Raw genomic sequence first — 21,996 nt, forward strand, 5'->3', positions numbered from 1 at the left:
TTGTGTTTGTTTTTACATAGGATTACAGAATTGGTCAGTTCATCTGTCCCATACAACATCCTATTGTACTAATGCGTCCTGGACAGAAGCAGAACACGTATTAATTGATTTTAAATTGCCTACCTAATTATGCTCAAAACCAGCAAAGCCTGTTTTTATGTCAGCAGCCACTGACGCCAGCAGAGCCCTCCCACAATGCTCCTAAAATTGTATCAGCAGGAGAAAAATCTAAATCAAAGCATGTCAACAGTGCTCTGAGATGCGGCCAGGCAAGCACCTTCAGCAGGGCTCAGCACGTGGCCATCAGCTGGGTGCAGGCGCATCAGAAGTGGTGGAAAAGATGTCAGCTCCCCTTCTGTATTCCCACACAGGTTGGAAAACAAACCACCCCCACGTGTGGCTCACAATTCGCTTTCATAGGGCATGGGGAGAGAGGAGTTTGTTGTTTTACAGTGGGTGATATGATTTTCCATGGCAGTATCTTCCTCCAGATTAGTTGTTTAAAAGGAAAAGGGAAAGGGAAAAGGGAAAACACTTTTTTTTTTTTTCTGGGAACCATGGCAATGGTCTGTTCAGCCTAGATGGAGTCCGTGTAAATCAGTCTAACTCGAATATATCAGAGCGAAGTATGTAGGTCAGATATAAGGACCAGTGCCAGGGCTGTGGCAACCTGAAAGGGCTTTAGAGGTCGTGGGGCATAAGCAGTTCAGCACGTGTCCAGGGCCAGGCTCTGCTCAGAGGGCTAACAGGATCCTTGGGCGATCATCCCCACTTGCAGCAGAGGCAGCAGGCAGGGAGAAGGCACTGCTGAAGCAGGAGGGCTTGTGGGAGCTGCAGGGCACTGCTTGTTTGCAAAGAAGTTAAAAGAGGGAAGGCCGTACAAGAAGATGGAAGAAGACAAAGGGAAATGTAAATTTGGTCAGGAATAATACGGTTTTTGGTACTAGGGAGAAAAGTGATGCCAGGGCTGCTTTACCTGGAAAAGGGTGATTTCACCGTTGTGACAGAGGTGGTGTCTCCTTCAGCCCCAAGATGCTGCCAAGGTTCAGACAGCTGTCAGAGGTTGTCCTGCCCCAGGCTGCCCCAGCCATGTCCAGAGATGACTGAAAGGGACTGGTCTGATGAATCTTGGAAAGAAACAGGCTCGCTGCTGCTGCCCACACAGCCACAGTGACTTGGGCTGTCTGAGCTGGGGGGGGAGCAGGGATGCCACACAGCAATACAAGTTGCAGGTGCATCCCAGAGCTCCTTCAGAGACAGCATCACCACAGCCAGCAGGTTGAAATAAGCAGGCACTGACCTGGTTACAAACCTGAGCCCTGTCCACACTGGAGGGAAGGGAAAGGGAGCTCCAGATGCTGAAAGAGGGTGGTGGGCTGGTGCCCAGGACACACAGCGGCTCAATGCCCTGGTTAAGTCACTTCCCAGCCCCCAGCGCAGCTCTGCAAGCAGCACACACAAGCTGCAGGGCTCGTTTAAGGCTGGCTGTAAGTAATCCTCTTGTTATTCCATACGAGCCTCCCCTCCTCCTCTAACAAACACAGCCAGAGGATGAGGTAAGCACCACGCTTCATTCCTAACAGCAGCAAACCTGCTTCTTCTGGCAGGGCATTGAAATAGGTGGCACAAACCGCGGGTGTCTTTGTCCCCCTTGTTCATCCACAAGGTGCTGGCAACCAACGCAAGCAGCTGGCTTGCTGAGCCCAGGGGCACCCAATGCATTGCAGAAGGCTTGTGCTTGCATTTCGGAAGCGTTTCAGCAGCCTGCATCTCAGCAGCTCCCCAAACAAGGCTGCATTTGGGCCACAGCTCTTCCCTGTCTCGCCACATGGTGCAGACATTTTCATTCGATTTGTCTAAGTGCAAGTACAACGCGGTCCCATCACAGAGGCTCCCCTTCATACAGCAACCATTGTCTCCAACCTCCCTGCCACAAAACTACCAATGTTCACCGTCTGCACAGAAGACAAGGCAAGAAGCAATGGACTTATACTGTCACAAGGGAGATTTAGGTAAGAGACTAGCCATCATTCCTCAGGGCGATGACAGCTTTGTCAGCTTATGAAATGTCTCTCAGATGCTTTCCAGGTCTGCAGGGTGCTGATCCCATGCTGGAAGGACAACAGATTTCTCTCGATCCCATCTGCCCCTGCCTAGCTTCCCACACCAGACTGGAAGTGCTTTAGGGCAGCACCAAGCACCACGGGCCCTGATCTTCACTGGGACATGAAACAAGGTGCCTTCCTGCTTGGCAGCACACCTGACAAATCCCTCCCTGCTCCTGACCTGCTTTTTACCTCCACAGTACTTAGGAAAGCACCCAGGCAAGCAGTCACCCTGACTGGATGAAAGTATCAGAGGGAATACTGCAGAAGAGATGGCAGCGCTCACAAAAACTCTTTTGTGCTGGCAGAAAAGCTCAGATTCCTGTACTCTATCACCACTAATAATGATGTTTATTAGTAGCTACTGTGTCTTAATATGTTGTCATCACCGATGTGACTTGCACCAGAGGTGTTTCACATGAACTGGCCAGTGAGCTTCCCTGGAGCTTTAACACCCATTTACCAGAAACAATTGGGCAGCTGAGGAAACACCAGAACACTGCAAGAAGACAAGCTTGCTGAGCCTTCAGTGCTTGGGGGCCACCTGCACCTCCAGCCCATGCCAGACATCCAGATGTTTTTGTGTGACTGTCCTCAACAACTCTCTCTCCCAGGCTGCCAGAAATTGCTGCAGGAAACCACTCCTCATGGAGGCCAGGAGAGGGAGAGTTAAGCCCAGCTTAACTGCACAACCGTGTGACTCTTGTCCCACCACACGCTGCTCCTGAAGGCACTCACAACCCTTCCCTGTCACCTCAAACCCAGGAAATAACAATGCCAGTCATGACCTAGGACAGGGTCTTTACCCTGGAGAGGATGGGCTCCTCATAAGGCTAAGGAACTGCAGTAGGAGGCAGCTGAAAATGAATCACCAGTGCATCTAACAGCCAATTCAGCAAAAGCAATCCTGGCCATATAGCAGGAGAACAAGCCTAAGACAGAAAGCATCTGTTCACAGCACATCTCTGAACAGGACTTTACTTGCTACGTAAGCACATCGCGCTCTTGAGCTGTGCAGACCCCACTGCAGTGGGCCATGGATCTAAACAACAGCAGCCACAAGCAGGAGCTGTGGCACGTTGTGTTCTGCCAGCTGCTCCAGACAAACGCCTCTAGATAGAAAGATAGATGGTAAGATGATAAACGTTTCTATGCAGAAATGTCTCCATGCAAAGAGGAGCCATGGAGTCTCATCCAGGGAGATGTTCTCGCATGTGCTAGAAGAGACTCAGAGCTGGACACAGCAGAAATCTTAAAGTAAACAGATACAAAAAGTTCCAAGTGACAGCCATGGTGAAGTAGCCAATAATTCCAGATTTTGCTTTCAGCAGTACCCCAGGGCATTCCTGTGTCACAGCTTTGGTTAGTGGTACTGGGATGTTAGGCTGAAGTGCTAAAGCAGTCCCAAAGAGACTCACGTTAAGCCACTGTATTCTGGGAATTACCCACCACTTTCATCTGAGTCTGAAGCTCGACCTTCAACTGACTCTTCCTCTGCAACTTTGTGTTTCCACCATGTCTGAGAAGTAGATTTGGAAAAAGTATTTTCACAGCATCACACAGCTCTGCAAACTCTTTGCTGACAGGTATGTCCTAGAGGGGAAAATCAATGCAGGTAAGCAAGTGCATGTTATGATTTACCATCCCTTAGGAAAAAAATTAAATTAAATTAAATTAAAATAAAATTAAAATTAAATAAAATTAAAATAAAATAAAAAATTAAAAAAATAAATGATATTGCAACATATTCTGTACTCTCTCAACCCAAATACAAAATTCTACCACAAGCTTGTGAGATCTGAGACTGTTAGCCAACACCACCACATTATGGATAGGTATGAAGTTTGAGCAGCAGGATCCTGCTCCCCTTCTCTGGCAAGAAGCACAAGAGCTAAGGTGATGATGGAAGCAGCACAGGAATCAAAGAAAGATACGGGTGCAAGCTCCTCACAGCACTACTGAAAGACAATGAGCTAAAGCAGATAAAGGTGGGAAATGCCCTGTCCAACCATAGCTTAGCTTCATGAAAAATAGAACAGAAATGCCTCCGAAACTATTTGCATCATCAGAGTAAACAGAGCTCAGGTTACTCAGGGAACTTCTGAATTCAAAGGCCAGATTCCTCCCACCTTTGTGCTGAGAGGTGAGCCCTGCTTCTGCCACGCACTGCTGCTGCCCAGAGCATTGAGTAATGCCCAGTTCGGTGCATTCATGTACCTCATTTTGCTACACACATGCTAAGTGGGGCCTAGGCCCAAATGTGTCCACATTTCCAAGCTGGGGGCCACTCCCAGTCCTCACTAGCCTACAACAATGCCAGAGCTAGAATCCCTCTGGCAGCACTTTGTCATTCACGTGCTGCACGTGCAACCTCTTCCCTCCCCTCCCTCTTCTTTCTGGTGTAACACTTACTGGCAGATCCAGGATCTCCACACCAGTGCTAGGATTTGCCTGTAGAGCTTTGAGGACCCCACAGCAGCCTTCATTCTGCATGGGATTTCTGATCATCTGAAAAGAAACAGCGACAGGATGTATGACACCTCTTCTCCTCCCTAACATGTTTTTCTTTGTCACCGTGGAAGCTTCAGCTTGTCTCTTCAAGCTCTGCTTGTCACCCTCCCACAGCAGCAGCCAACCCTCAGTCACACATTCAAAGCCTCCTCACGGCCAAAGGGCAAGAGACATGAGCTCCATGTCCCAAAGAGAACAGGCTGCAGAAATGGCTCCTAGTTGAACACAGACACCCCCAGGAGTCCACCCTTGAACAGAATGGTGTTGCAACACACAGAGGAATGGTAGCCACAGCCATGGGAACAGGCCACCCAGGAGCCCCCACATCAGCACAGCCTTGCTGCTGGTCCAGCTGCAGAGAAAGGGCACTGACGATTCTTGAATGTGGCAGGACAGGCTGTGGTTCACACTGTGGCAAGCTCACAGAAATCTCTGTTCACAGAAAAAACTGCTGGATATGAGCGCTCTGTCTCAATGAGTATACTGCAGGGAAACACGGGAGGAGATGGGCTGGGGCAAGTGGCTCCCTGATTTTGCTGAGGGTTTGCTCTCAGAGGTTCTAAGCCAGGACATGGATGCATCAGTGATACTTAAACACACATAAGAGGCTCGAAGACCTTCCTAGGAAAGTTACTTACATTAAGAGTCTTTAAAGTCTTGTTTTCTTTCAGGCCAACTGCAAATTGCAGAGCTCCTTCCACCGAAATACGATTATTGCTAAAAGCAGATAAAAGGAATGCTTCACACGCTGAGATGATCCAAGTAAATACATGTATTGGGAGGCTGAAACTGGCGAGGAGTTACCAACTCCAGCAGCCTGATAGAGGCATGGCTGCCACAGCTCCATGTCCCCAGGTTCAACAAGTGGTGAGGCTCACCATGTATTTCCAATAGGCAAATACACAAACATATAGAATCATAGAATGGTCTGAATTGGAAGGGACCTTAAAGATCATCTAGTTCCAATCCCCCTAATTCATGGACAGCGATTCCACCCACTACATCAGGTTGCCCAGGGCCTCCTCCAACCTGGTCTTGAACACCACTTGTACACCACTCATCACTGGCCTCCACTTGGACATAAATCCGTTGACCACCGCTCTCTGGGTGCCAACAACTGATCCACTGAACAGTCCATCCATCAAATCCATATCTCTCCAATCTGGAGAGCAGGATGTCATGTAGGACTGTGTCAAAGCAATATATGCAAAATATGCAACATATACGTGCATGGCTGGGCATACGGACCAACAGAGACAGAAATTCAATATTCATACTTTGTCCCTCTCTGTTTCAATGCTTGTTCCTTCCCAAACCACCTGGATCTCTTTGACTGCCTTTGGTTTCTCTCCTAAACAGTTTCATCAGTCAGGCCAATTCGCTCATGACTCATTAAATCAGATATTCTTTACTTTCCAGGAGCCTGGAAACGCCCACTAACCCTATGCTCTCACAAAATGGTCAACTGTCAACCCATCTGCAGGGTTTGATACTCTGCACAGTTCCTCCTGCTCCAGCCTTCCTCCGTCATGTTATTGTCATCCAGAATCATTTCTAATTAGATTAAATTCTCGATAGCTACACTCCTATAAACACAAGCTTGCACCACAGCCTTCCTCTTACCATCTTTGTCTCCTCTTTTTTTTTTTTTTTCCCTTCCCTGCGACAACTTCCACCTGTCATATTAATGACTATGAACTTGTTGAGATCTCAGCTTCTTGGCTGCCTGGCTTCCATTGCTGTTTCACAAGCAATCCAGTCCTAAGCATGCCTGCCTACAAGTCATGTGAAAACAGAGGCAATGGTCCAGTTCCTGCTCCAAGCATAAGATTTTTCTCTCATGCTCTTAAGCCTCATTTCTGCAGGTTCTAGCAAGCTGTTTTTTCATAACTGATCAACTATCTCATCAAGGCCCCTCTACCAGTTACAACATTCTTTTCTCTGTTGTTGTAAACCATGGCAACTTTCATCTCATCCTTTGCCTCTCATACCAATCTCTTCTTAAAGTATCGCCTGGCTTTGGACTGCGAGGCTGATGCAGAACTGGTGCCAAGGAATATGCAACTGGGAGATGGCAGAAGAAGTAACACAGATCAGATCTTATTGCACCACAAGTTTAAGGATAGGAATTGGCACTTGGGATGAGACCAGCAGCACTCATATTTTGTGGTGTTCCCACTGCCTTACGCACCTACTGCTCTCTGGGGTAGGAGATACCAATGGCTGCTGCAGGCTTTGCTCACCACATTTGATCTCAGCACAAAATGGGAGAAAATGTGGAGAGGAACCAGAGTCAGACTCACCTAATGTTGAGCTCTTCCAGTACATTGTTGGTTTTGAGAGCCTCCCCCAAGGCAGCTGCTCCACTGTTGTCAAAACCATTGTAGGAAACATCCAGCACCTTGAGGAATATGTTTGCCTGTAGTTTGACATAATCACACAACTTAAAATCTTAAAATTTCCCTGTTGCTTGATGCAAGCTTGAACAGACTATTTCTGCAGACTACTGTCCCTCCTACTGTCCAAACAGCAGTTGGAGGATTGCTGCACTAGTCCTTGGATGGCATGTGTGATTTGTATTATTAAATTACTTTAATGGCCCCTTTCAGCCTAAGAGACTACAAGAACTGTTTCTTATTTTAATGAGAAATTACTCTTTTTTAGTAGAATAAAACTGTATATTGACTAAAAAAACAATTTCTGTACTGATTTATGAATCAAAAGTGCAATGAAACAATTCAAAACATTCATTACAATAATTTTTACTCTAAAAAGGGAGAGAAATAGAAATAGAGAAATGGAAACGTAATATGTCAATAAACAATGGATAATTTTACTCCCTTAGTTTCAAGGTGTGTATGATCCCAGATCAGAGATGGCCAGTAGACAGACAACAGCATCATACAAACAGCACACGATGAAATTCACACTCATTAAAACAGATAAAGCTTCATGTGAGATTTCAGAATTTAAAAACAGGAGAGAAATCCATTTCCTACCCCCAAGCCTCTGGCCAAAGCAGCTGCCCCTTCACTATGGAAATGGTTCCAGCTGATTTTAAGTTCCTTTAGTCCAATGTTTTCTGCTATTGCCATTCCAAGAACTTCACCTTAAGAAAAATATATGATGCCGAACAGTTTAAGAGTTAAACTAATTAGCTGCTTTGCAAAGGAGGAAGGTTGAGTTAGGTTAGGTATATCTCTGCAACTGTCTGTGTTACCTCTGGGCAGGCAATTAGAACTAGAACATATTATTTTCTTTTACACCTTGTTTTCCATAGACACAAAGTAGAAGCTGTCAGGCAATAAGGTGAATGTGTTCTCTGACTACAGGCTGCAAATGTAGCCTGAGAAGTAAAAATCCAATCACCATGCAACAGCCAGGATCTTCTGCTCATGCTCCAAGAGCTGACTGCTCATTCTCCAGCCTGATGGGACTCTGAAAGCTGAAACCCAGTAACAGGTAGCCTCCCACAGCCTCTCCTGCTTCCTGAGCTCTGGCCTCCAGCCAACGGGTGACACAGAAGCCAGCTCTGTTCTCTAACCACACCCCGAGCTCTGAAACCTGAAGAGACTTTCTCAGTAAATATTCTGCAAGCACCTGATGGAGCAGGAAATAAATGAGGTCAACAACAAGCCCAGAAGAAATGGAAGCCATGGCCATGCCTGAAGACCAGAAGGCAGGAGAGCTGTTTGACTGTAAAGGCAGCAGGAGGTCAGCAGAATGGACAGCAGGAGTGGAGAGATAAGCAGCCCTTGCAGCCTTCAAGGTAATAATGAGAAGGGAAAATAAATAAATAAATAAATAAAATAAAAAGAAAAAGAAAAAGAAAAAAAGAAAAAGAAAAAGAACCCAAGTGAAAAGCTGGTGTCTTCCCAGTGACCAGAAGAGATGAGGATTATGGTTGTTTCCTCTCTTGTGAGCCAAAGAAGACATGAAGGATCTTCAAGGGGACTATATCAGGTGAGATGTGTGAGGATACATGATTGTAAAGCAGTAGGTGGAGAGAATATGGTGGGTTTTTCACAAAAAAACATAACCAGGTGTGGGGAGGAAGAACATGGATCTGACAGACTGCACGGGATGTGGCATGGGAGAGCAGAAATTCAGTTTCTCCATTTTCAAGCCTGTATCCATCACAGACAGAGTTGGAGGTAACTTCTGTAGCATCCTTCTATATGCAAGGTATGCAGACAGCACTTTACCTGCTTTGTCACCAAACCTGTTGTAACTCAGATCAAGAATTTCCACTTTGCTGTTTGCTGTGATGGCATCTGCTAAATACTTTGCTGCATGGTCATCAAATTCATTTCCTGAGAGCTGGAGGGACACAATTGTATTGTTTTCTAGAAGCATAGCAGAAAGGGCCTTAGCTCCCTCAGTGCCCAATTTGTTGTCAGACAAATTGACATCTGAGGAAAGAAAAAAAAACATTATCAGATCATTAAATCATACCATAACAGTTGTCAGGAAGGTGCCTGACCTTTATGCTTTAATGGCAGAAGTAGTGTCAGGCTCAGAAAGTAAGAATGATGAAAACTGGTCTAATGCAGTATTTTAACAGGAAAAACAGAACTTAGTTTTTCAATTCACAACCTGTCCCTAAGAAATAGCCCTCATTCATGTTCCACACATGAACACAGAATGAGTCGGAAGTGCAGAGCTGGTGCAGAACCCTCCTCCCTGGCCACGTGTTTAAGTGCGAGTGGCTACTTAACTTATGAAAGGGGGGAATATTGACCCTGGAAAAGCAGGGACTGAAAACAAGATCTCTAGACACAGCACTGCCCAAATGAGACAACTGCGAGGAAGCAGTGCTCTGCTTTTGCTCCCAAGTTACTACAGAATTATTAGACATGAAGGGTCTCTGGGAAGAGCAGATGAGTGCTGCTGCCTGAACAAAGGCTTGAGATTCAGTGTAGATGTGCTTCTCTTTCACCTGTCCCTACTTAGAAGTTGTCTTCCTAGATGGCAATCCTGTAAATCCTACTTACAGAGCCTTAACCATTACTAACTATAACCTCTGAACGGTCTAAATTTCAGGTGCATGCCTTTGATCCACAACCAAAGCAAAAATTTGCTCTTTCTCCTGATAACTCTTTGCAGGAAGAGCAGGACTGAGCTGACTCCAGGCAGTTAAATCATAACTTCCAGTAACAAAATCATAACTTCACAAAAATAAAGACAGATACAGATCCACAGACACAGACGGAGAAAGGTGAGAAAGCATCACAGTTTTAAACACTCACTGTTCAAACAGCACCCCAATTCCCTTATGTGTTTCACAAAAGCAGTCACCAATGTAGTGGGATTGGCTAAATTCCCAAACCCAGCACAATTTCCTCCTCTACAGCACAGCAGGAACAGATGCACCAGAGAAGAGCAGGAAGGATAATACAAACCTGAAATGTAGCAGTTTTCTTTCAGCATCTCTGCAATTGCAGCCGCCCCTTCTCCCAGCAGCCAGTTGTCACCCAGGTCTAACTTGATGATAGAGGTATCAGCCACCAAGGAAAGAGCTAAGGCCTTGGCACCCTGCAACAAAAACCTCACAGTGGGTCATTTACGGTTTCACCAGGTTCCCAAAGCTCTGGTGAGCTTTCCTGTTTCAGCTCTGAGCCTGGCAGGGATCAGGGGGATTTCACAAAGCAATCAGCAGGATTCGGAAAAAGATCCCCCTTCCATAATAATTTAAAAATGGACTGGGAAAGCAAATGCTGAATATGGCTTACATTGAAGAGCTTTCATTTATCTTGTCAATTGTGAATTAAGAAAATCATAAAAATCAGGAAAAATGCTTCTACTGACAATATTCATGACGTAGAGGAAAACACCATAGCCTGTGTGCCTTTCTGGACATCACTTCTACCTGGCAGCCTGTGTGCACAGCCAATATGAGCATCCTCTCTGTTTATTGCAGGCTTCTCTGACTCCTGACCTCCACATGTAAGAAGCTTGGGTGCAGCCAATATCAAGGGAAAATTTTCATTTCAAAAAAATCCCTAGAATTAAACAGAAGTGTTGCAATGATCTTGTGATTACTCAAGTTACGTTCTCCAGCCCTGGGTATCAGACACAGGAAATGAACTAGACGGAGGCTCAGAACTGTTGCAGATGAAATAAACTTACCAGAGCAAATGGATTTATCAAAAATTACTAGGAAAGGCCGTGCCCTTTTTGTGGTCCAAATGACCAAAATGCCATGCACACTGAAAGCAGCTTTCCTCGGTAGAAGTAGCCAACAAGAACTAACGTGCACAGTTAAAAATGATTGCAATTTCTTGTTTTGAGGCACTGGAACAGGTTGCCCAGAGAAGCTGTGGATGTCCCATCCCTGGAAATGTTCAAGGCCAGGCTGGATGTGGCTTTGAGGTGTCCCTGCCCATGGAAGTGGGGTTGGAACTCAATGACCTGTAAGGTCCCTTCCAACCCAAAGCATTCAAGGATTCTTTAAAATGCTGGGGTTCAAGTTATAAAATGCAGGATAAAGTGCTCGATCCCAAGGGAAGCATGCCAAAGCGATGTTTGCACATCTCACCCTCCAGGTCCCGGGGAGGAGACGCCTTCCTGCTCTGAGCCCCACCACTGCCACTGCTCCCCAAAGCCAGGTGCCAAACGGGAAGGGGGGATAATGAGGAAAGGGGCGATAACAGGGGAAGGGGGATAACAGGGGAAGGGGAGATAATCGGAAGAGGTAATGGGAAGGGGGAATAACAGGAAGGGAGGACAACGGGGGAAGGGGAATAACGGGGAGGGAGGATAATGGGAAGGGGGAATAAAGGGAAGAGATAATGGGAAGGGGTGATAATGGGAAGGGGGATAAGGGAAAGGGGGGATAATGGGGGAAGTGGGATAATGGGGAAAGGGGGATAATGGGAAGGGGAATAATGGGAAGGGGGGATAATGGGGGAAGGGGAGTAACAGGGAGGGGGGAATAAAGGGAAGAGATAACAGGAAGGAGAGATAAGGGAAAGGGGGGATAAGGGAAAGGGGGGATAACAGGGGAAGGGGGGAGGGGAAGGGGGGATAACAGGGGAAGGGGGTTAATGGGAAGAGATAACGGGAAGGGGGGGAAACGGGAAGAGATAACGGATGGGGTATCGGGAAGGGGGTATAACGGGGCAGAGGACAGAAGGCACAGACCACCCCCGGCCCACTGCAGGCTCCCCTCACCCGCGGGCCCAGCCCCCGGTGCCGCAGGGGGATGGCGGTGCCCGGCGGCCGCCGCAGGAGGCAGGAGGCCGGGCTGACGCCGCAGGCCCGGCACGCCGCCAAGTACGAGCTCCCCCCAGCCGCTCGGGGGGCTGCCAGAGGGCCGGGAGGACAGAGAGAGGCTCGGAGAGCTTCACCGGGAGCCTCAGAGGTGCCCGAGGGCTCCTCCGCCGCCATCTCGTGAGCCACTGTGGGGCTCCGCGTTGCTGCTGCTGCTGCTGCTGCTGGTGGTGCTGCTGGTGGTGCTGCCATGGCGGCGGCGCTGTGCTGCGGGTTGCTGGACTACAAGACGGAGAAATTTGCCCTGACGCGGAACCGGCGGGTTGGGCTGCTGCACCGCCTGCTGCAGCTCGCCGTCTTGGGCTACCTGCTCGGGTAAGGGCGAGCGGCTCCTTCCCCGCAGTGGCCGGGTTGGGGTGCAGGGATGGGCTCACTGCACCACACCGTCCCGTCCCCAGGTGGGTGCTGTTGGTGCGGAGGGGCTACCAGGACACGGATGCGGCCCCTCACGTCTCGGTCATCACCAAGATGAAGGGGGTCTCGGTCACACGGAGCAAGGACGCGAGCAGCCGGCTCTGGGATGCGGTCGATTATGCGAGTCCTCCTCAGGTAGGCACCGATCCCAGTCCCAGTCCCGGTCCCGATCCCAGTGGGTCCGGGGCGAGCACTGCGAGGCTGTAGTAAGGGCCCTGTGAAAGGAGCAGCTCTGCAGCCAGCAAGGATTGCGAGCTCCGAAGCTTCCTGGAAAACCATCACGGTGTCGATGCGGCGCTGAAGGTGTCTTCTTGCCTCCTAGGGGGAAAACGTGCTTTTTCTGGTCACCAACTTCATTGCCACAGCCAAGCAAGCCCAAGGCACCTGCCCCGAGGTAAATGAGCCGTGCTGTCGGGTAGCCTAGGCCTGCGATGTGTACAAGGGACAAACGCAGCTGGTTTCCTGCGTTCTAGTTGCTCCAAATTTTGCGTGCTTGTTTGTGCTCACTCGCCTCCCTGCATGAACCAAGGCACGTAACTGAGCAGTCCAGCCAGGACCACTTGAGACCAGAAGGACGAGGGACACGGGCTGTTGGGTCCTCCGCAGCTGTCTGGGCTTCCTGAAGGTTGGTGACGCTGCATTGCCTCATCCTTATTCCATATGTCCTAGCATCAGCACCATCATCACGCCAGCCCCAGCTAATACTTTTCTATTACCTGTGTACCTCCTGCAGTCACGTATGTCCTTGACTTGTTCACTTGCCATGAAGATTTGCTTCTCTTACCTCTGTTCTGCTGTTTTCTGTGATACTTTTGAACACACACTCCATGGACACCTCTGTTTCCTTTTTAATACCCTACTGCAGTGCTAGTATCTATTCATCATAGTGTCCTGCTCTTAGGAGGAATGGAACACAAGAGCTAGGTGGTTTCCCAATCAGCAGTCACTCAGTGGTATATATTTAGTGAGAGAAATCTTCCCAGTAAGGCTGGATTCAGGCCAGCCAACTGTCCCAGGCTGGACCCTGTTTGGTAGACAGGAGCAAATGTTCTTTAAGCTAAGCCATTGCTGTCCCCTTGTGCCAGAGCCAAGCACTGTTTGTCCTAATGCTCCTCTTGGCTTTTGCTGTGGGCTTCTGTGCAGCTCCCAGCTCGAGGATTCCTAAAGCACTGATAGCTGCAGGGATGTCCTCAGAGGAAAATGTATGCCATAGAGTGTTTCAGAGCTTTGGCGTGTGTGGTCACTGGCATTTCTGGATGCTTATTTTTCCAGTCTGCCAGCCAGGTAGACAGCAGAGCATTTAATCCTGTTGTTGATTTTCTGGATGCCTGTGAGAGCCTTCACCCTGTGTTGCTCTCTCTCCAGTAGCTTCTCAGTCCTGGTTTTCAGGCTGTGGCTGAAATGTCTGTTTGGAAAGCTTTGAAAATATAGCAGTGGCAGCTTTTGAGAATATTCAGATCCTCCTGCAAAGTTTAATTACCAAAGTACTCCTTGCTGGCAGATCAGGGAGCAGGTGCAGCTGGATGCAGGGCAAATTAATACAAAGGTGTGTTCTGATTGACTGATAAGCATTTGGCAACGTGTGCATTACTGGGTGATTTTGTTCTTGGCACTACCCAAGTTGCAAAACAAAAGGGAACTTATGCTGAAGTCATAGCCAGCACCCTCACACAGATGAGGTTTTTTTAGCAGGTGATGTCTGTGCTGAGCTCAGTGGCATGTCTCCTAGGGAGAGCATTCCATACTGATCTCCAGTGGTTTGAGTGACTTAAAACCCTCTGCTTCTCTTTACAAGGAGCTCTGAAGGTTAATGAAGGTAACCAAAATAGCCTTAGAGCTACAAGGCATTAGTCAGCCTTGCCCAGGTGCATGCTCTGAGGCTAAAGGAACATTTCACATAGATTGTGGTGTTTAGCACATCTAGTTGTGCTCAGCTCTTACAGCACCAGGTGCTTGTGAGTGTCACGTTGTCCCAGGTAATGGAGGACCGTGCCCTCAGGGTGAGATGGTTGTTGGATTTTGGGGTGAAGCCTTACCCCTGGTTGCTCACATCTTATGCTACTGGTGGTTTGCTCTCCAAGATTTGCTTTGCTTCCTGGCCCTGGTGTGTGGCTGTACAGCTATTGAGAATCAGCAGTTGGGAATCAGCAGTTGCTTCTGATAAAGATTAAGAGTAAAGTAATTCTGTACCCAAGAATATTTATTTTTTATTTAACCTTTCAGCTCTGAAGTTTCAACAGTTTATGCACAGCAGGTCTCAGATGCTCAGATGTTTTGAGTAGGGGTGAAGCTTTCAATCTCTGCTGTAAAGCTTCTTACGCTGTATTTGAGGACTCTTCATCCCATCCCTGGGGGAACTGTGGTAGTGCTTTACAAAATACTCTAGGTTCTGCCCAAAAAAGGTCCTCCCAAGCCTGACTGTGCTTGTTCCCAGTGCTAGCCAAGAGGTCTGAGCTAGCACCCAAGGCTTCCCTTGCTGCCAAGGCAGAAGCGCTGAGCACCCCAGACAGGCAGAAAGGATTGCCCTTTGGAGATGCCTCCCTCCTCAACCTGCAGGCTGCCCAGGGTGCTGTTTTGGAAATGGTGCATGTCTCTTGTAAGTGTTGGGAACATGCACAGAGGAGCAGGAGCAACTGCACAGAAACGTGGGTAAGTGGCTGCGTGGCCTTAACTGGCTGCGCAGCAGAGTAACAGCACTTCTGTTCTGTCTCTCTCAGAGCCCCTCTGTGCTAGATGGGATGTGCACAGAAGATGTGGACTGTCCCGTGGGAAACCCAGTGGTTCATGGCAATGGTACTGGGTGTTTTGCTAAAAATAATAGTAATAATTTCGAAGTTTTAATTCCTCATGCTCGTTAAACAGATTCACAGAGGTGCCTAACTGCACAAGTTCAGTGCTTTTGTAAGTGTGCGCTGAAGGTCTTTCCAACCATTTATTCTTGATAAAACCTGATACTGCCAGGAGAACAGGTGGTTCTGGCAAAAGCTGCTGTCAGCAGCAAATATAGAGTTGCTTTGTTTTTGATGTTGGCTGCTGGAATTGAAAACAATGTGCTTTGTGTTCAGCAGGTTTTCCTTTCATAATAAAACCTGGATTTTATTTCATGCTGATTAATATTAGAAAGCCATGTGAGTTCACCTAAAAAAGGGATATTTCACCTTTAGGTTGGTTGACAGAGCTTTGTGTGCCGGATTATCCCCTGCAATTTGTTTCCCTCCAGGGAGTAGGTGGCTTCAGCAGCTGCCTGGCAGGAAAGGCACTGCTGGACAGGCACCGAGTCAGCAGCAGCACCCAGTTTCTTTGTCTTTGTAAAACAGCCACCTGGCCTTGAAGGGAGAGTTTCACAGCAAAGCTTTTGGATGGGGGAAAACACTGAAGATGATGCCAGGGTCATCTTTGTGGTTCAGGAGCTGCAGAGGAAACGTTTCATTAAGAGAGTGGTAAATGATGCACATTGTCTCATTTCTAGGGATAAAAACTGGAAAATGTGTGATGTTCAACGCAACCCATTCCACCTGTGAGATCTATGGCTGGTGCCCCGTGGAGAACAACACCCTGCCCAGGTACAGTACAGGGTCAGAGAGCAGTGGGTGGCAAGAGCAGTCTCTGAAGAGCAGTGCTTTGGTTGCTGCCCTTCGTGGTCTGCATAATGGGTATCCTGATCCTACCTGCCCAGAGGTAGCCAAGCTGTGGGTGGTCTCTGGCTGCAACATTGAGATACTGGTCATTTAAGCCCAGAGGACTTCACACAAGAACGTTGCTTGCAGTTGTCCATAGTAACCCAAGTCCTGGGATCATGGAAGAAAGTGTAGAGCAACAGGAATGGGGACATGTCTTGGCCACTGTGCAAAAACTGAGTTCATCTATGGTTGTTTTCCAGGAAACCTCTTCTGGCTGAGGCTGAGAATTTTACTCTTTTTATAAAAAACACCGTCAACTTCACCAAATTTAACTTCTCCAAGTAAGTATGATGGCCTTCGGCAGGGACTGTGTTTGCAGCATGGTCCAGCCTCTGTGCTAGGCTTGTCTGCCCAGAGGTCGAGCAGGCAAGATGTACCAAGAGGCTGTGGTGTCATCAGGGACAGTCCAAGTGGCTTGGGCAGTGAAGGTTCAGGGTGATGTGTTCAGGAGAATGCTGGCTGCTTTGGCTGCGTATGTTTTTGCATATGTAAGAGCCATGGGATGGGGAGCCCCAGAGGGATTGCTGGCCTGTCTAGAGCACTGCAAGCAGAGCAGGAGAAGGCCAGTCATTCCCAAGGCCTCATTTTGCCTCATGTTTTTGCATCTTAGTCCCTGCAAGTGCATGTATTGCTGAGGGAGTCATTAGAGCTGTGATTTACCAGTCATCTAAATACAAGACCTTAGCCTGTCTTGAGCGTAGCCTGAGGCAGTGTTGTCTGCCTCCCTCATCTTATAAGCAGGTACAGTGTTTTTCACCCTCTATAGCAGCACATTTCCTTGACTGCCTGCTTGAGTGCACAGCTCCCCTTGTTGGTGGGAGAGGGGGACTGGTGCCTGCAGGGGACGTTGTACAGGCAGAGAGGAGAGAGAGAAGGGATGAAAATGCAGCCCCAGTGCTGCCTTACTGTGGCAAGAAAAATGGTTTGGGTAGCTGAACTGCTTTTGCTGTCACTCTGTGAGCTAGAGCTGGCTCATTACATCTCACAGGGTGCCTGACACCATGGGAGCAAGGTGCCAGGGGAAGAAAGAAGCATGAAGGCAGAGGTGGAGGGTGGAGCTGGGAGAGGAAGGAGCCTAGGCTTGACAAGGGGCGATGACTGTGTGACCCTGAAGCAGGAGCATTTCCCCCATGCATCACTCTTCGGAGACACTGGGACCTATGGAAGGGTGTCCTCAGTCTCCCAGCAGATCACCATGGCCTCCCACACCCTGATGTACCTGTGACAGCTCTCTCCCTCTCCTGTTTCAGGGGCAATACTTTGCAAACCAATGACCCCACCTATTTCAAGAGCTGCACATACGATCCATTTTTCAACCCTTCCTGCCCTGTGTTCCGTATCGGCGACGTGGTAGAGGCAGCTGGGGAGACCTTTGGGGATCTCGCACTGCTGGTATGTGCTTTTCCTCTTAAAACATGGAAGAAAACTGCAAATTTCCCAAGGGTGCGGGTAATGGAGGGGCTGAACTGACCCCTGAAATGCGAACGGCATGGTCTGAACTCTCTGTGATCCGTGAAAACCTTAACAGCAGAGAACTCAGCAAATCTCTGCTCGCTGGAATAAAATGTGTGTTGGTGTGCTGCAGGGAGGAAGCATCAGCATTCGCATCGAGTGGAACTGTGACCTGGATCAGCCCACTGCCCGGTGCCAGCCGCAGTACTCCTTCATCCTTGTGGACAGGAGGTACAATTTCAGGTGAGGGTGCCAGCACAGTGGCCACGTGGATGCCTAGGATGAGCACACTGCAAAATCACTCAAGATCTTGGTTGTCCTGAAAAGAGCAGCAGGGCTAATGGGAGCTGGTAACCCAGCTTAGGGTCTGTCAGGTGCAGAGTGCCATGGCATTTTCGGGACCTCATAACTGAGCTCTGCTTGGAGACACACAAGCCATGACCTGGCTGAAGGCAGGGACGTGTGGCTGGCTGTGGTTGCTCTGGGAGCTGCCTGCAGTGCTGTGCTCCTCAGCTGGGTGGTGAGCAGGTGCCTGCTGCCAAAGCCAAGCTTGGGAGATGTGGCAGCACATGCATCACCCACAGCCCTGTCTGCTGGAGGAGACGAGGTGTGCGCAGGCACTTAGTGTCCACGGGAATCATGTGGCTCTGGCAGGAGTCCTCCTCCCTCACCTTGCCTGTGCAGAATGGTGGTGGTTTCCCGAGCTTTGTCCAATGTGTCTCCCACAGAACGGCCTCTTACTACTGGGACTCCCAGCGGCGGCCCTACCGGAGCCTGATGAAACTCTACGGCATCCGCTTTGACATCTCCGTGCATGGCCAGGTACCATATCGCTGGAAGACCCTGCACGCACAGAGCTGTCTTGCTTTTCACCACCAGCGACTGCTTGCTCTGCTCACTGCTGCTCCCTCCTGCCACTGAGCCCTATTGTCATCTTTTGGTGGTGTTTCTCCTCACCCTGGTGAGTTCTTTACCTCTTTCCAGAGTTTTATTTCCCTCTGGGTTGATCGGTGGAGGATAGCAGGAAAAAAAAAAGGTCTCTCCCATGTGAAGAGCAACTTTTCACTTGAGGAGAGACAAGCATAGACTGTAGGGCAGGGTGCACCATTTCTGGGTGGGGAGACCGGGTCAGGGAAAGTGTGGAGCAGGAGAAAATAACCAGGAGAGACACAGGTACCCAAATATATATATATATATATATATATAATTTTTTTTCCCAGAGGTGTCAGACCCATTTGAGCAGAGAGAGACGCATCGCATCAGGGATGTTTGCTGTTCTGTAGGGTGTAGTTCCGTGTGTAGCAGTCTTGCAGCAAGACAAAGGCTCCCCCTGTGCCTGTAGGAGTTAGGTGGGTCACAGTTAGGTGGGTCGCTCTGCTGCCATTGAATCATGAGCTGCCTCAGTTGCTTCTTTCACAGCCGGGTGGGTTTTGAATAACGTCCATAGCAGCCAGTCTCCTATAGTTGGGCATGGAGCAATGATCCTAGCTTCCCTCAGCACCTCCCCTTTCGCAGGACAGCAGGCTTTAAGCACACTGCTTGGCTTTTCTCACAGCCCTCTCACTATTCTCTGCCCACTCTTTCTCTTTTACCCCCTCTTTCTTGTCAGGCTGGGAAGTTCAGCATAATTCCTGCTGCTGTGAGTTTTGGGACTGGCATTGCGTTCTTCGGAGCCGTGAGTGCTAAATATGCTCTTTTCCTCTGATCCATAGGCTAGGATTTGCTACTCATCTGCTCTTTCCCCTGCCTGCCTGCAGTGCCAAGCTTCCCTACTAAAGGGAGCTGGTGTCTGGCTCCAGCATGGATGTTGCCACTGCAGCCCCTTCTAGACCTGTCTGGCACATTCTGTCATGGCCCTTCCCCTTTGGCAGAGTAACGGGGAGCCTGGGCTCTCCCTCTGCCCTCCCCTTTCATCCCAGACACAGTATCCCAAAAGACCACTTGTCCTGTCCCTTATGTGGCTGGGACCATGGCTCTACACTCTGCCAGCCCTGATCCTTCACCGGTGCATCACAGCCCAGGTGACTGGACCTGACCCCGTGCATCTGCTGGCAGCAGGTTGGGCTGGAGAGGTCCTTGCTGCACTGCCTGGGAAGCTGGGCAGCAGAAAGCTTACACATTGCCCCTGTGCTGCCAGACTGGGAGAGCCTGGCAAGCATGGAGTGGCAGCCAGCCAGGCTTGTACGGGTGCCATGGGCAGAGGGCCTGGCACTCTTGCACGATGATCCACTGCTGACTGCTCTACTGCATGTGTTCTCCTCTAGGCCACAGTGGTCTGTGACCTGGTTCTGCTCTATCTGGATACGAAGGCTGACTTCTACTGGAAGGAGAAGTTCGAGGAGGTAAGGAGAGGCTGCAGGGCCACTTCGGAGACCTGAAATGAGAGTGAATTTTGGGAGCTGATTGAATTATTTTCTGCCCTTTGGCAGTTTGCAAGATCTGGGAAAGCCCAGGTGGAGCATTTCTCAATCTCTCTTCCCTCCAGCTCTTGGAACTTGGTGGCTAGTCTGAACTGCACCTGGCACAGGTTTAACTCTTACAAGATTAAAGACAACAGATAACTGAGAGGGAACAGGGGGACCCAGCTGGTGCCCATACTGCAGGGAAACCCATCAAATAACAAGGAGTCCACAAGGACACAGCCAGCAGCCTGGGCTTCCCTGAGTCTCCTACACAGGAAAATTTTAAATTGTTCTTTAGCTTGGAATTCTGAACCAGCTCCACATTTATTCATCCTCTTCAGAACTGAATCTGGCCAAACTGTGTGAAAAAGGGCAGATCTTCATAGCATGCAGGAGCTATGCCAGTGTCAATGCTGCAGTTCAGCATCAGATTTTCTTGTGCATGGTGCTTGGGTTGGCACTGCCCACGTGAATCTCAGAGTCACAGAACTATGGACCAGGAGGCCTGATCAGAGTTCCCTCATCCAAACTCCCCATCAGAGCAGGACTGCTGCCAGCCCTAGCACAGGTCATCTTTGGCTTTATCTGGCTGAGTGTTGGAAGCCTCCAAGGATCCTCCAGGTCCTTGGTAAACTGTCCTAGGGCTGCACCATCCTACCAAGGAAAAGAGTTTTGTGCAATTCCAGTCTGAATCTCAAGTTACAGGTTGGGTTAGAGTCTCAAGGAATGGATCTATTTGCATGGGACTGAGCAGAGCAGGACCACCTGCCTAGGCTGCCCACTTGTACGTAGAACATGTCCCTGTTCATTTTGCAGGCAAAACCCCCCAAAGGTAAGACAGAGGCAGCAGCTGACCCACAGTGGGCTGACCAAGACATCAGGAATGCTCAGTGACGATCACTCTTCAGTCTGGAGTGACCTCCAGGTAGATGTGATGGGGGCACAGCTGCAAGCCCAGTGGATGTGACCTACTGGTGGCCTGAATGCACATGGCTGGGGCTGCGGTCTGCCCTTCCTGGAGAAATGCTTGTATCAGCAGGAGCCCTTGGCACACAGAGTGTGTGTGGAGAGCCCTCACTTGGGTGTCCCCTTGGCACAACGCACAGCCGTGCACCTCCCAGGGCCAACGGGCATCAGCCAAGCACAGCCATGCCATCGAGCTGCTGTGGGAGCTGGAGCTTGCTGGGCAGTGGCTGGTCCATGCTCAACACAAGAGGCTTAAAGTACTTTGCGCTTCTTCCCTTCCCGGATGGCCCTTGGGGTTGATTTCCCAAGGAAAAACAGGGATGCAATGGAATAAAGCTGTTTGGAAAGCGAGAGGTGGCTCTGCTCTGTCTTTAGCCCACAGGGTGGCTGTGAAGGTTTTGTGGCACTGCTCTGTCCCTTGGACCCCTGTGTCCTTGCCTGGTCACATACAGAAAGGGCAGTGCACCAGAGTCCTGAAAGCACTGGGCTGCCCACCCTATTTACTCCTGTCCTGCTCACTGGGGAGCATGTCACAGCGCTGGATGTCTCCATCCTGCCACTTGCCCGAATGGGAACTGGCCATACTGACCCCTCAATGAGGCTCCTGGGCTCTGCCTCTGCTGACTCCCCTCTGTGCTTTCCCTGATGTGTGTGCACAGCTTCAGCGTGGTTTCGGCTGGGCAGAAATACCTGTAACCGAGGTTACAGGTACACCCCGGTACCAAGCACCCGGTCTGCCCCATGGCCACACGTGGCCCCAGCCCAGCAAAGGGACACGGAGGGCTTGGGGCAGGGCAGGGACAGGCTGGATCAATGCCCATGCCCGTGGGGTGCTCAGGGAACCCCACAAACCCCAGAGCTGTCTGGCTCAGAAAGTCCACAGCGGCGCAGCTGGGGGATGAGCGCTGTTTAATGCTCCTTGCCCTCAGAGGAACTGACTCCAGGGTGGGACAGGTCCCACATCATCGCCCTTGATCAGGCTCCTGCCCCGTCCGCCGCTCGTGAACTGCTGCAGGTAGAACTGTGCCGCCAGCTGCGTGGTCATCACCCTCAGCGCCAGGAAGGCGGCCACGACCTCGGAGATGAGGAAGGCCAGGAAAAGGCTGTGCACAGCCATCTCCAGCGGCAGCCGGACGATGTGGTCATCCGTCAGCAGGAACAGCAGCAGGGGGAGCTGGATCAGGAAGGATAGGA

At 49.6% G+C, this 21,996-nt stretch overlaps 2 protein-coding genes across 6 annotated transcripts; one reads left to right on the forward strand and one right to left on the reverse strand.

Annotated features, from left to right (window-relative positions):
* Positions 1–943: 943 nt before the first annotated feature.
* On the reverse strand, positions 944–12,005 carry LRRC74B (leucine rich repeat containing 74B; the record flags this gene model as incomplete). Its single annotated transcript, XM_084539240.1, has 9 exons — positions 944–3,356; positions 3,555–3,698; positions 4,518–4,613; positions 5,255–5,333; positions 6,920–7,035; positions 7,616–7,725; positions 8,822–9,028; positions 10,019–10,151; positions 11,790–12,005. 9 exons carry the CDS (start codon positions 12,003–12,005, stop codon positions 3,255–3,257), a joined length of 1,203 nt encoding a protein of 400 aa, XP_084395366.1. The 3' UTR covers positions 944–3,254.
* Positions 11,945–21,153, forward strand: P2RX6 (purinergic receptor P2X 6). Of its 5 annotated transcripts, XM_084539336.1 has the most exons (12): positions 11,945–12,203; positions 12,287–12,437; positions 12,625–12,696; positions 15,020–15,095; positions 15,772–15,865; positions 16,183–16,263; positions 17,233–17,374; positions 17,568–17,677; positions 18,163–18,256; positions 19,044–19,109; positions 19,699–19,776; positions 20,653–21,153. In XM_084539336.1, exons 1-12 carry the CDS (start codon positions 12,079–12,081, stop codon positions 20,728–20,730), a joined length of 1,167 nt encoding a protein of 388 aa, XP_084395462.1. In that variant the 5' UTR covers positions 11,945–12,078; the 3' UTR covers positions 20,731–21,153. The 5 variants fall into 5 exon arrangements, 3 of the variants coding, with proteins under 3 accessions (XP_084395462.1, XP_084395463.1, XP_084395464.1); XR_014698838.1 differs by lacking the exon at positions 20,653–21,153 and having other exon boundaries at positions 18,163–18,395; positions 18,655–19,109; XR_014698839.1 differs by lacking the exon at positions 20,653–21,153 and having other exon boundaries at positions 18,163–18,395; positions 19,699–19,771.
* Positions 21,154–21,996: the final 843 nt, after the last annotated feature.

The sequence above is a fragment of the Aythya ferina genome (genome assembly GCF_964211825.1).
Source record: "Aythya ferina genome assembly, chromosome: 17".
Lineage (NCBI taxonomy): Eukaryota > Metazoa > Chordata > Aves > Anseriformes > Anatidae > Aythya > Aythya ferina.

What these genes read in the sequence shown, in the direction of transcription:
- P2RX6 (XM_084539336.1), top strand. Translation starts at nt 12,079, where the DNA reads ATGGCGGCGGCGCTGTGCTGCGGGTTGCTGGACTACAAGACGGAGAAA. An exon ending in ACCAAATTTAACTTCTCCAA is followed by an intron (nt 16,264 to 17,232) that starts GTAAGTATGATG and finishes CTCCTGTTTCAG; the next exon opens with GGGCAATACTTTGCAAACCA. An exon ending in GACAGGAGGTACAATTTCAG is followed by an intron (nt 17,678 to 18,162) that starts GTGAGGGTGCCA and finishes TGTCTCCCACAG; the next exon opens with AACGGCCTCTTACTACTGGG.